We start from the raw sequence: 14,957 nt of genomic DNA, 5'->3' as shown, positions 1-14,957 counted from the left end.
GTTCCAACTTCAGCCTTACGTCAGAAAGTTGGCACCAACTGTGTACAAGTGAGTTACCCAAGAATAGGATAATTTACTGAGAGTGCCTGAAAGCTTCAAGGTGGTAGCTAACTGTTAAAGGAATGATAGCAGTCGATTTCATGCAGGTCTTAAGGCACATGAACAACACAAAAGATATTTCACAGAATATGAGAAACAAAGAAAACATCTCTCAAATTGTAAGTTCATGATTGTTTTAATCATTAGGTAACCACAGGGAAAAACATTAAAACTTAAACTGTTTTATTATGATATTGTTATTTGATATGTCAAATTACAAGGGTATGATGTAACAAAGTTACAAACTTATATATGCAATATTTACATTATATAGTCAAAAGTAACAAGCTATAATCTCATACATAAAAAGGAAATACACCAATGGCCAGGGTTAGAAACAAAATCATACGTCACTTAGTAATAAAAAAGCAATTTAAAATTTGAATGGCAATAATATACAAGTGAGGCACTTTTGAGGTCGGCAAGATGAGGGGGCCAATGGCGCAGTGCAAGATGTAGAGGACTAGGCGATGTTTGTAGAAATAAAACTGCACGTACCAACTATACCGCAGAATCACACAACAAAAAACAAACCAGCTAAGATTTCTTTATAGGCTGAAGCTCTTAAAAATAACTTGGCTGTGTTCTGTTTGTTAGAGGAGACGGAAGAGAAAGAATGCGTGACTTAAGCCATGTTATGTGCATTTAGATAGAGATGCTACCCCACAGGAGTAACCAAGTGCTTTGCAAACAAGAGCTTACCGTCTTTGTATAGATACTGATGGCTTCAGATGAGCTTTAATTTGTCTATTGGTGCAACAAAGCATGCAGTGTCATCAACTAGCCAGACAAGTATGGGAAAGACTATTTCCCCCCAGGTAGCTGACAGTCATTTTTGGATTTCCATTTAGTGTTAATGTTTTGTGAATATGTTTCAGTGTGTTCTCAGGTGCCAGGATGCAGTAATATGGTGTACATTGTTATGAAAACTAAATATGATTCAACATTTGAGGGATGCAACCTACAGGGCACCCAAAGCCACCAATGTTTCAGGATACCCAAATACATCAAAGCACTGCCATACTTTGCCTAATGGAGACAGTATATTCAAGATTACATTAACAAGTCCCAAAGTAGCTGAAAAGTCTTAATGACATGGGTGAAGTGGAACGATTTCTGTCTTATTCATCTAACACAACCGATGCGCGCTTTATTGGGCACCAATAGAGGATATATAGTCGCAGTTTGGCTACAAGGAGAAATAACGTGCGAGTCACTACTTTTTAGCAACGGCGTGCCTACAACCACACTTTGGAAGTCAGCCATACTCAGCAGTGGAGCAGTAAGTGCATGGTATTCCTCCTGAAGGAATTCCCCACAGTCCCAATGAACCTAAGTGCTTTGGCCCTAGTCCAGATGGCTTTCCTGCAGGTAGGTGGTATCAAATCACCAAAGTCCTGCTGAAATCTTGCTCAACTGCACAAAAACAAGCTGCACAGATTTTGTAGCCTGTGCAGTTTTAACACTGTAAAATCTAATATACGAAATACCATGACTCAAACAAATTTCAGAATCCTTAATTTTGCATTTGAAAAGTAACTCTTTAAAGTGCTCAAAATTTCCTTCCAAATGTGTACAGTATCACTAAAAGTAAAAGCAGTGGTCTGAAAACTAAGCCCACTTACTCCAAGCAAAATACGCTCTGTCCAAACCCTATCTTATGGAAGTGCAACTTTGTTTGAGGGCTAGATGCATGCTAGATTTCTAGTGTAACTCACAACTATGTAAAGGATTTCCATTTATAGTCACTTTATCCCATGTGGATATTATGAGCATCTGGCATGGATCCATTCCTTGTGGCTTCAAATTTGAACACCCCTCTCCTCGATCCTTGAACCTAACCGGAAGTGACTAAGCACATAAAATGCATCCAAGAGTGTGAGCTGCATGTATGCCCAAAAAAGTCATCAAAAAGCTGTAACCTTTGTCAGTGACGGACGTTCTGAATGAGCATGGCATATGAGAAATTACTGAATTTTGTTGACATATAAATTCTACTGTTCTACCGCGCAACACAGACCAAGACACATCTGTCTTCCTGGAGCAACTTTCTGACTTGTACTGCCATGGGATGTTTCAAATTCCTCTTTCATCATTACACAAGGGCAGAACCGAAGGATGGTTTTGTTTCTAATGCAAGAGACTTAATTAATTTCAATGCTAGAGAAGTACTATTCTCTGTATATGCACCTTTAATCTACCCTATATTTAATTCAAGCAACTTGGGCCAGATGAGATACTCTGTCGCAAATGTGTCTGATATCTCATCCGTATTATATTCTATTGTACTTGTAATGCAGCGGACAGGATATCCACCATATTGGGGACGGAGTAGCCCATCTGCGAAACTATAAATCAGGTACTTGGTAATGACTGTGGTGCACAGGGGCAGCCCTCCCCCCCCCCCCCCCCACACTTGGCTTACAAGACATTCTTTGCTGGAGTTCGACTTCTAATGCTGAGCTCTTCGCAGCACATAGTGCTTGTGGACTCTTGTTTGGGTGGGTGACCAGCCCTTAGTAAGGCTTTTTTCATTCTTACTCAATAACCTTTCGTAGAAACTATCTTGCACTCTTTCCATCATTCCATAAAAATGTAAATAGAAGAGTTTTTATTTTTGTTGAAATTCTCCTTCACTCAATTGGTCCATATCTTGAGTCAAAAGGCTTACTTTAACCAGCCATATTGTAGGCCTTGTCAGAAGGTTGACACCAGACTAAAGCAAGCACAGAGATACACTACCAAAATGGTGCACAATTTTCACAGGTAAGTTAGAAAGTTAGAGGGGGGCTAAAAAAATAAAACATGATTTATGGTGAAGGAAAAGCAGCACAGGCAACACAGAGCTTTTCAGTTCTTAAGGGGGCTAAGCGGTATACAAGGCAAGCGATTTATGTCAGTAGGAGAAGATATTTAAGAGTCAAGGATAGTAGCAAACTCCGTGACCACATCAAAGAACTTTCCTGCATACTGGAGGAGACACAAATGGTAACAGAATGAAAACTGGAGAACAATGGTACTGAAAATGTAGGTGAGGTGTGAAACCAGAGATCATGTAGATTGTACGGAGTAAACAAGTCGAGTGGATTGGATACTGGTTCTTAACTAACGCCAAATTCTCTGGATCTATGGATCAATGTTTCTTTTTCCTAAGTCTCCTTCAACTAATCTCTTGTTAACATTTATTACTTTCACAGAAGTGCTCAGTCATTTAAAGACCTAGTTTCCTGCAGAAGTTAGCATTTGGCTGAAGCTCAATTTTCTTAATTTTTTTTATCCAATTAACATGGCATAAGAAGACCAGAAGTCGAAGAATGGCCACAGATTCCAGCAATATTTCACTCCAGCAAAGCCTATACATTGATAGGTTGTATTATTCGGTCTTATTTAATTTCCAACAGATGAATGGTCTTGTCAATGGACAAGCATTTCTTTCTATTTTGGAAACCAACTGCTTTACTATTTGCTAAACAATAAACCACTAAAAAATAGCAACTAGTTTATCTAAATAGAAGTGATATTGGACAATAAATACAGATAAACATATCTGTTATCAAAATATCACTTGAAGTGCAACTGCTTGTAAAGTAATGAGAATGGGACTGACAAGGCACAGAATGTCCATCAGATGTATTCTAATGCATTTGTCCCCAAATAGTTGAAAGAACCCCAAAAAGATATAAAACAGACAATGCGAACACATCTTTCATGTATCTGGTTCTATTAAACACATACTATTTAATGTGGCAATAAAGCTGAATGCGTGTTGGGATAATGAGACAGCCAAGATAGAAAGGGTGCCTCGAGTCACTGTGAAGCCTATAAGATGATGTCTCGGGTGAGCAAGCTAGTCTATGGTTTCTTGATAAAGAGTTTTGCATTGGCAATAATGGACCGGACTTGGCCAAGATTAGAACTGTGCTAAATGTTCCAAGTTAAGAATCACAGGTCAAAAATGTCAGCTATCAGAGAAACCGAAAAGTGTGTATGGCCTTTAAATCTTGATTGGGGGTTTATCACAGTGTGCAGAAGACCTTGGCCTATTAGTTTGCATATTGTTTACGTTCTCAAAAATGTCTATGTCGCAAAGGAGAGGGGGCTTCCTCTGATGAGGAATAAGGTTTCTCAAAAGGACTGCACAAATGTCATTGAGCGGTTGTCCAAAAGCATCCATGCAAGTTCTCATCTCCCACCTTAAGTGATCCCAACAACTCTTGTGGGTTCAAATTATGTCTGTTTAACATCTAGATGACAACAACGGGTTCACTGTTGAGTTTATGTTGATGGAGTGACAACCTACACATAGATCACAAAGAATGCATACAGGTTGACCCCAAGTTAACCGATTCCACAAATCCTCAAAGAATGCCACAATTGTGCCAGTCTGTTCTAGCACCTAGTTTTCACCTGATTATGTCTATTTTTCATTGACTACCAACAAGCAACATGGAAAAGCAACAAACAGCGTAGCTTATCAAAGATAGTAATGTGATCAGTCACTGTTTTAAAAAAATGTATTTCAACATAATCCAAACCGGCACTGGCTATGAAATTGAGGTGTGCATTCTGATTGGCTATTTTGATGTTTTCCAACTACTATAGTGGCTAACATTCAAAGAGAAGTCTGATGAGTTGATCTGAGGTCCTCTAATAATTAAGAATTCAACTGATGAAAAACATGAAAGAACACAAAGTTGTTTTTTTAGCCCGTTTGTTTTCCTATTACACCACCAGCACCAATAGTTGTTCAGATATGGAATTCAAGTGGAAAGCTGTGGACCAAGTACGTTTTGTGATGTTTAGATTAGCAATTAAAATTAACAGATTTGATTGGCTAGTCTTTGCTGTTGTATAATCCTCTTTTTTTCCTGATGGAGTAGGGAGGGCTCCTGTTTCTCTTTAGGATAATCTCACTCCCTAGACATGGGCACGGGAGTGCCCATGTCTTTTACCACAAATTGCTGTCTTTTACCACCAAACCTTTTACCACAAATTGCTGTTACTGGATGAGACCAAAGCATGCTATCTTAGAGACACGTTAATTGGAATAAGTAAAGAACAACATTTTCCGTGTTTATGTGGAAACACTGGTGTTGCTCAATGGAAAAACATTCTAATGGAGTCGCCCCTCCATGAGGTGTCTACCTTACAATTAAGTATGGCATCACTTAAAAGAGTCGGGCAGGAAATCAGGGTCTACCAGGCATGGAACCTGGACACCAAACAACTTCACCCTAGGGACTAGTTTGTTCTAGAATAACTTTCTCACGCAGAAGGATGCTAAAAGAAGGGCTCCTACAGGAATAAAAGGACGCATCGTCCCCCGCTCCATGCTGCCTGCCTGTGTTCACATCGGGCAGCATTGACTAGTGGGCCTGATGTCAGCCGAGATAAGAAAACAGCAGCACATCTTAATAATATGGTAGTTAAATGTGAATGTAACATTGTCCTCCACATAGTTTTCCTCGATGATTTCAACTTTCTCCTCTACGTTACTAATTGTGATTGAAGCAATGAAACAATACGATCCCTCATTTTTAATGTATTAACCTGACTTTGTTTGAATTTCGTCTGTAACATGTTTACCTTTTTTATCCCCTTAAAACATGAAATTGTATTATCAAAATGTTGCTTTTATGGTTTTCCAATGTGTAAAGCCGAATAAAGAAATTTATATAATTGTGATTGCAACTTTCACACTGTACAGGGGGTTTGAAATCAATCAAAACTCCTGTGTCTGGCGGGGATTAGTGGAAAGGATGCACTCAAGTGTATCTTGTAGTAGGTATACCACTGTTGGGTGCTAAGGGTCACACAACAACAGGAGGCGTTCTGTGCTCTTTTGCACAAGCTAGGTGACGGTAGTCCTTACAACAATTGTTGCATTAAGTTATAGCAAGTCTGCTTTCGTTTGGCCTTCAATGACATCAAGAGAATTGTGTGAACAGAGCTGCACCTATTGATCTAGCTGCTATTGATCTAGCTGCTTTGTCAACCTAGTTGTGCATGTGAATCACGAACACCTGCCTGCTCCTGCCTCTGTAGAGCGAGGTACCCATCTCACTGCCAACACCCGCTTGCTTGACTGTGCTATCTCCCTTCTGCTGGGCATGTTTGCAGACTAGTCATGAGGAAACTTTGCCAAGGCCACAGCTGTTTTTTTGTTTTTTAACCACTAATCAGGAGACATCCTGTTTATCACAGCACATGACAGCCAGTGGTTTGCATGATCACGGGAGGGATTATGGGAAGAAATGCAGCTTTGCCTTTCTGGTGGCTCTAGTAACACTGCACGCAAGAGCTAAGGTGGTCCTGGTAAAGCAGAAACGGGGTTTCCAAATAAGCTTTGCATACTTTGTATATGTAGGCTTGCCAAACAAAAGTCCGCCTATGCACAATAAATTCGAAAAACACTTATCTCTTCCCACCCATTAGTCCCACGCCTGCTTCTCCCTTGGCTGTGACAAGCTTCTATACAGGGTTTCTCTTTTATTTCTATGATAGAAAAGCTATTGTTTGTAAGACCTTCAACCCCCGAGAAGCCTCTACCCCAGCCTTGCAGGCCTTTACAGCTGGTTCTCAATTCTTCCTGTGTCCAATTCTTCCCGTGTCCAAGCTGTTTTCAGGCCGGCTACTGCGTAAAATAAATCGAAACGTGCCCCAGAGCGCGTAAAAGAACAGCGGTACACAGTGATAACTCACTGTTCCAGTTATTCGCCAATCTTCTGGGAGACTTATTTTATGGAATTTCCTGGTTAAAAAGTTTAATTTTATGTAAGAATAAAGCACTGAAAAGCCAAAAATAAAAATTATTACGAGATCTATTAAAAAAAAAAAAAAAAACAGGGTGAGTGTGGACTTGGGGCAGGGAATTATTAGGGAGCATCAAACAATACGGGCTAAATCATTAGAAACAAAAAGCGTTTCCTCAAATGTGTTCACTGAAATCTGATGGACACGCAGGAGGAGGGCGCACATTATTCCCAGCAGCAACGTGGTTACCTGAGCCTACTTATCACAAGCATTTCTAACGATTTCAAACACTGAAGCGCAAATGTTGCTCTTAGAACCCAGCTAGACCCACGCATCACACTATGCTGGTAAGTGCTCTACGCGGACAACTGCGAAGCACAATTTCACCAAGAGAGAGTATGTACAACAGTGTCACTTTACAACATTTACCTATCAAACCAGTAAGTTCTGTATTTACAGGGCCCATTGCTATCACCACCTCATACGTCCAGCTGCTTGCAGACTATCATTTAGGAATGTATTACATATTAAAACGTCTCAGAAACAGCCACACCTTGTTTCTGTAATAAAGAACCAAGCACCACATAGGGCAGACTGGCATTACAAGTGACCCGGATGCCTCTGTTAGGAGGCCAATAGAGGACACAGAGTGCACTTAGTTGATCTTCTGAACGCGGTTGTTGATCCTTAGATGACAATTCAGATGAGGGCCTGCTTTAGAGTTTGGCAGAACAGTTTATCCGTCACAAACGTGACGAATGTCCTGTCCACCGTATTACAAGTGCATTATACCCAGGGCCAATAGAACTGTGCGATTGTGCAGCGGCGGCGTTTTTCGCATAGTTATGGATTTGCCGCATTTGCCACATAATCCATCATTTGCTGCATAATCTGCAGATTTTAATTTAAAAAAATGTGTTTCCAGTTCAAACGGTTCAAAAGTTACTAAAAATACAGCAACACATTTTGCCACGCAGTGGAAGGCCCTTTGCACAGGTTGACTGGTCACCTTTCTGTTGCTTATTGCTACATTTGAGTGTTAAACTGGTACTAATGAGGTGCATCCTATGCACAGACTTTGCTAACAAATGAATTAATCACAACATAATTAAATAATACTATCATAAAATGTGCGACATTACACCACATAATTAGATTTTTCTTGCTGAAGGCAGCAACACATGTCCAAACTCGTTGGTGGAAAAAAACAATCCAACAATGGAGTCAATGGCCATGTGCACTTTCACCGAAAAGAGTAGTCACCTTAACTCGTGACTGGAACGACTTCTTCAAAGAAAAACAACTTGCAAACATCCAGACCCAACACTAGACGGCCCAGCTCACATGCCTCAAACTTTGTTTTTTTCTTGCCACCTAATTGAGTTAACCCTGCTGCATAATTTGGCCCTCCATGCGCATAATTCAAGCGGCCCTAATAATACACTCAAGTGCACTTGTAATATGGCGGACGGGATATTCGTCACATTAGTGGTGAAGTGACCCTTCTGCGGAACTCTAAACCACGCCCTTAATTTCTAAAGTTGACCATTCAAGTGTATACACCAACCCAAACAGATGGATCACTGTGCAGAAAAATCCATGTTGCAAAAGAAATATTTTACTACCAGCCCACTAGACAGTTCTAAAATTAAGGGAATTCCTTTAAATTGCTCCACGCGTAAAATATCGCAGATGCAAGCTGGAAACGTATAATATGCAACAGGCAGCCAAAGAGCAGCTCTAATCATAAATATTGCAGAAACGTCTGTCGTTGCTTGAGGCTGTTTCCTTGAATTTATCTCCTCCAACCAATTTTCTCATTTCTATTTTTTTTATTTTTTAGTAAAAAACTAGAAAGAACCTCTTGTTTCCAGAGCTTCTATAGTTCTCCATAAACATTTGTATCCACGTTTCAATGTGAAATACTCAGGATGAGCTATGTACACAATGGTGTCAGTTTAAACTGCCATAAATATATATGCTATATTTTGGGTAAAATAAAATAAAATAACATAAAAGATAAAGCAGCTGAAGGGGGTTCGGAGTGTAATTTACAACGAGTTATTTACATTTGTTCAGAGTTTGTTACATGGGCTATGTAAACAAAATATTTTACACTTTGGAACTACAAATACACAAAAACGAAACAAAAGAAAAAATTGCATAGAAAATGCACTGAATTTAGTGGAGTTAGGTTTGCGTCTGTGACACAACAGAACGGAATCGGAGGGGAATCATAATTTCTTGTAATGGTATATCTCATTCACTAAGACTGATAAGCTTTTAAACGCATTCCAAAAGTCACAATACTGGAACGTGTATACCCTTGTGGACATTTTCAATACTTTGTTAGCATCTGAGTAAATGATACTTTAAACTCGCTGTCTGAGAAGAGCCATTTGCTTATAAACTATAGTTTCATGCCGTTTCTGTTCTCATTCAAATAAGTAAGCTGTGTGCAACAACTTCAGAATCTAAAAAAGTTAGGGATATAGGGTATTGAGATAGTTGTCAACAGATGTGCGGTAACACTTCCATTAACCATGAAAGACCGGTGTCAATGATGGAGAAAATACAGGCAACATTTCCCCGCCCAGGAATTTCAAAAGGGGAGTTGGTTGCTCTTCCAAAACTTTGAATTCAAGTGGGGTGACATAACCCCCTGTGACCCCCTTGCCTCGGGAGTAGTGGTGCAATCAGGCAGCCCATAGTCAAACTTCTGCTCTCCTGGACCCCTGTTCCTCAAATCCCCCTGACTGGCCTCGGTGGTCCACACTCACAAAGTGGCAAGACAGTGAGTGAGACAGCTACAGTATGCCTCTGCACAGCTGCCCATGGCTCATGCAGTTTGGCACTACGGGTACCAATGCCAGGTACAGGGAAACAGATTTCCGAAATCTTTATTGTTCAAAAACAGATGTGAAAGGTGGCCTGTAAAACATCTGTGTAAAGAATGGGCAAAACAGGAAGTTATGCAACAGGCATTTTAACTCTAAAAAACTTTGCAGAAGTTTTGTCATCTTGATTTGATCAGTAAATGTAAATTCCAATTTCTAAATTTAGCAGTTTTGTCTAAGGTGTATTCCAAATTTGACTTGCTCAGAAGGCCATACAGACTACACTTTTTAAATGAACTAGTCCAAAAGCCACCCAAAAAAAGGTGGACGGTTTAGTAAAGCAGAGTTGAGGACTTCAGGAGTGTTCCATCTCTGCTGGGGGAGGAAGAGAGTTTGCTTACTCGATCCTGTAGATTTATGTCCTGCAAAGACTGAGCTACAAAAAGTAGTGTTTTTAGTGGGACTTGGATTAGTAAAAGAAGTTTACAGTGTTGTTTCATACTGTGAGCTAGTGGGGATTGTTGTATATCACAGAGGTCTAGATCAACTAGATCAAGTCTGTCCAGCAGGAAGATTCACACAGGCTTACAATGACATACTAAGCAGAAGATGGATTTAATTTAGTTGCTTAAATGGGGATGGTCTTCTGTCAGCAAACACTTGGACTGGCAATCGAAATAGCGCTTTAAAAGAGAGCAGGGTTTCCGTCACACCACAAGCAAGACTAGTTTGTTGCCAGATTTTCAAGATAACCATGATTATGGGAATGAGTTAGATGTATTGTATGCAGATCTATCTAACGTCGATGTGGATATCTTGAAAGTTTTAACCACCTGGACCTTCCCTGGCCCATACGTCTTTGTTCGTGGATTGCGGGAAACCACAAGTAACTCCGGACATCAGTGAGCCTGTAGCCGAAGTACCTCAAAAAGGGTGGCCAACCTTTTGTGATCAAAGAAACCCCCTTTGGGGAATCTTACAGGACATGGACGATTATCCTGGGTGAAACACGATTATCCTGGGTTACGCGATGCTTTGGAGCAAGGCGATGTTTTCTTCTGACAGAATCCAGAAAGACGAACCAAAGTGTTTTCTAAGTGGTGCAGGAGTTGAACACTAATCATAAGGGGCCCAGAGCTGATGAGGATATTCTTTTGATATAGCCAAGAAGTAGTTTACATTGCAGACAAGATTAGGGTGTTTTAGCTCTCGATGCTCTTGAATATATCCGTGCAGGGGAGCAAACTTTTGTCCCACTGATTTGTAACTACTATTACAAATTATCAATGGATAAATCAACTTGCCCACTATATGACCGCTATACAAAATTTAACCAGGCCAGACAAATGTGGACAGCCACCAACTAATGTCAATGGCAAAGCATATCACATGTCTAATGGCTGCTAAAAGCATAAGACAAGATGTATGCTTGCCATCCAGATGAGGTGGTTTCCATTGCATCTATTGAGTTATTTCTATACAACAGAACCTCGTAATGCTTTGCTGCAGAAGGGCATTTCAGGTCTATCAGACTAACTGTTTTGGATTAACATAAACCATATTTTTATTTTCTAGCATCTACAGGAGATGGTGCCCTCGTCTCAGAGAAACAGGAAGGGAAGGGAAAGGGGCGGTAGGCCAAAATTACACAACAAACACCTGTAAAAACAGGCAGCTGAAGCAGGAGTAAGACAGAGAAGGGATCTTGTGAGAGGTGAGTGAAAAGGAAAAGGAAAGTGAGGGAATAAGGGCATAAAATTTGAAGGTGATGATTGAAGGTTGGAAAAGAGGCAGACAACAAATATGGCAAGAGAAGGGTCAATTATGAGGAAGGGGCAAGAGGAAGAACAGAGACAGAAGCAGGAATAAACCCGGAGAACTGGCATGAGCAGAACCCATTAGAGAAGTAAATCGACAAAAGACAGTGAGAAAATATGTGAGGCTCAAGGGTCACCGCTCATCTGCAGACAACAGGAAAGAGGCAGCGAACGGTGAGACGGGACATCTGAGGACCCCATCAATAATAATGCAAGACAAAGACTTGTGTGAGAATTCTAAGCCGTACAACTAGACTTCGAGTGGGAAAAAGTTTTTCCCCCTTGTTTTCGGATTTTAGAACACGTTTTCAGTTCAGGATATAGGTATTTCAGTCTACATACAACTTTTTAGGCAGTGTAAGAGGTCTCCTTGCCAGGTACCTCTTACCACTGGAGCGGCTGAAACATCATTAAAATATGGACAATGTCCGAGTATATCGTATGTACACAAAAATGTACCCGAATAACGTAAGTCATTGTCACAATATGTTTTAATGCCAGTCTTTGCAAGATAACGTCCCAAGAGATGAGACATCTGAGAAGCTTCACACGTGTAGAATTTAGGATGAGATCTGACAACAGGCTAAATGCCCCGCCTGAGAAGAAAAGCGAGCAGACAGCTCTGCAGTGTGCAAAACAGGCAGGAGGAAGCCCTCCTTTCCACCATTTCAGAAGATAGGACCAGTTGCCTCAGACACCCCAGAACGCTGCTCCACTACATTCATAAACACGGGTTTACTTGAAGTTTTGGCGTTATTTCATGGATTTGATGTGCATTATGATTTTTTTGTCATTTGACAGAACTCACTTCTGCTGTTATTAATAATGTCAGGCACGTGTGACATCACTTCCTTTAATGTCATCAAATATGGTACTGGTTTAAACTCGTAGGAATTGTCAAAATTTGACAGCTCTAGTAATGCAAAGTACATTTGTTTCGACGGTGGCAAATATCCTGGCATAATTATGACGCTTGTTGCACGTCATCTCACATTTTCCACTGTTCTCTTCCCTTGTGAATTTTGACTATTTTACTGGGGCATGAGATCACAGATGCGAGGCAAGGCTGGGGCGGTGGGAGTGAAGGGTGACACCTAATAGTAAAGCAGCACTGGTTACCATACTTTCAGGGTCTGGAGAGCGGTCCCTCGGTGTACGATGCTGTCCAAATGTTTAGATCTGCTATTATCAGAAATGCCACCATCTTAGGACATCTTAACTTTTTATAAATCTGAACATTTGGCCTGCAGTCACCCCAGCCACTCACTTGAATTCACTCGACATGCCAGGGGGTTAATTCTTAGTGAAACCAATGGCTGAGTGGTGCACGTTGTTTAAAAAAAAAAGTATAAAAAATAAAACAAGACGTAGGCAATGGCTGACATTTTTGAAAGCAAATACAGCTATAAAACGACAACATTTAAATACTGCTTTCCCGCTTGCGCGCGACGCCATGGCAGCTGTTTGAGCAGCTTATGGTATATGGCCATAGTGAGTTTGTTGCAGGTTTTACAATAAGGTGGCTTCACCTTGCTGAATGCTTTCGAGAGAAACCCTAAAAAAGAGATCTTAGAGCAGGCTGAGCGTTTTCTCATTTTGTTTCCTTTTGCTATACTGTTGAAACTAAACGTCACATTTGTATAAAAAATAAAGATTATGTTCCTCTTAGAATATTTTAGACAGTTGTATCTGTTTTTTACAAAAAGTTGACCTTAATAGTGCCAATCCACACAACTGGAATTAACATCTGAAAGGTCTTTGAAAAGGAGAAAGGGGCATTGTACATCAATACAAAGGTTCAATCTATCTATGTGCAATAGATAATTTGTCACTGAACACCTTGGAATGTGGGTTTGGAGCGATGCCCCGCGTCTACAAAAGTAACAGGGTGATGACGAGGAAACTAAGGGATAGGAGAAGAGAGAATCAACATGTAATCATCTGTACCGTACATTTAGTTAAATATAAACATTTGTTATTTATACATAAAATTGTTTCCAAAAACCTAGCTACTAATAAATGATTTAGTTGCCTTTTTCCTTTTCCCACTGTCCAGTACGAACCGCTTTCAACAGCAACCTCGTGGCACCAGTGCACTTTCAAGTTCACTTACACGTTGTCGGCAAATGTTTTTTTTCCTTCCTTTTTAAGCGCCCCTTTCACCGGAAACTGCAAATATACAAAATGCAATTACAAAAATGAATCCCTTTCAAGTACGTTTCCGGTCTCAGCCGATGCTTTCTTTTGCCACGGAAAAGCAAAAAAAGATGGCTTCCAACCCAACCCTTCTTTACAATGCGAAATGTCACTCCATGTGCCCAGAGAGTGCAAGTTAGGCAAGGTTAGCATTAGGCAAGGTTAGCAATTATGTAGAACAGCAAGGTCCGCGGATCACACAACTCTCTCGGCGACGTCACCAGCCTTCTTCTTTGTAGGTTAAGATTCCCTTCTGTTCCGCTGAAAAAGCCACAGAAAACCCAGGCCACATTTCAACCTGGAATTAGGACCAACATTTCAACTCCTGCTCTGCAGGCCTGCCCCTTCTCAACCAGCAGCTTTGTGCTTCCCCCCACAGCACCCGCACACCTCACCGCAGTGGTGGCATGCTCTCAAGGGGGGGTAGCAGCACATACAGGGGGCGATAAAGGACAAGGCCACCAAGGCTAGCCACCGCAGGCAGAACTTGTCATCACCAGTGTCACAAGAGCAAGGGTCCGAGAAGTCTCCCTCCGAGTCCGACATACAGTGATACAGCATGCTTTCTGCACAAAGCATGCAGCTCACTTGGTAGATGCACCTGCGGATGGGGTCAGGGGCATCCTGGCATTTTCCTCGGCTGTTTTCCTCGTGATTGAACCTTTCCTGGCAGTAGATGCACCGTGACCTTTCCCCTTCTTCTATCCTGCGCTTGGACTTCTTAAGCTTTAGAGAGGACGGCTGGGTCTTGAACACCACCGAGCCTTTGGAGTCTTTGAGAGAGTTCAGCTCGGCCCCATCCATGCCGGAGTAGAGATAGTCAGACTTCTTCTGGTCAGACTTGGACATCGGAGTGTTGGGGTCCAGGTCATCCTGCTCCAGATCGTTCTTCCAGATGTCGGGGTGTCTGTAGTCGGCATACCGTCGGATGATAATGTCGCGAGGGTTAATTCGGACAATCTCTTCTTCATCCTGAAAGCTGACATGTCGAATTGACTTTAGTGGGACCTGTGAAGAAAAAAATAGACGCTGTAAATCTCGTTGACATTGAGTGAAAGCAGTCTTATGCAGGTTAGTCCGTTCTACACAGAAGTTACACAACACATCTCAAATTAACAAGATTTTTTCCTCCACTCACTCCTTTTCTCTATTTCATATTTTCTTAGGGAGTATTGCTCCCATTTGGGATCATTGCACTTTCAGGGTTAGAATAATTGACTTACTGTTGGCAGCAGCATTTCAGCAAATAACCAAA

The 14,957-nt window shown here is 41.1% G+C and overlaps 1 protein-coding gene across 3 annotated transcripts in view; it reads right to left on the bottom strand.

Annotated features, from left to right (window-relative positions):
- Nucleotides 1-216: 216 nt before the first annotated feature.
- The window catches only part of SPRED1 (sprouty related EVH1 domain containing 1), a 583,922-nt gene continuing 569,181 nt past the window's right edge, over nucleotides 217-14,957 (bottom strand). For all 3 annotated transcript variants that reach the window (XM_078659440.1, XM_078659439.1, XM_078659441.1), the window contains one exon: nucleotides 217-14,710. In XM_078659440.1, coding sequence (XP_078515566.1) covers nucleotides 14,051-14,710 — 660 coding nt within the window. In that variant the 3' untranslated portion in view covers nucleotides 217-14,050. The remainder of the gene's footprint in view (nucleotides 14,711-14,957) is intronic.

Source organism: Lissotriton helveticus, chromosome 9 (genome assembly GCF_964261635.1).
Source record: "Lissotriton helveticus chromosome 9, aLisHel1.1, whole genome shotgun sequence".
In the NCBI taxonomy this organism is placed as follows: Eukaryota; Metazoa; Chordata; class Amphibia; order Caudata; family Salamandridae; genus Lissotriton; species Lissotriton helveticus.
The sequence above is the reverse complement of the archived record's forward strand: the minus strand, read 5'-3'. Positions and strand labels throughout refer to the sequence as shown.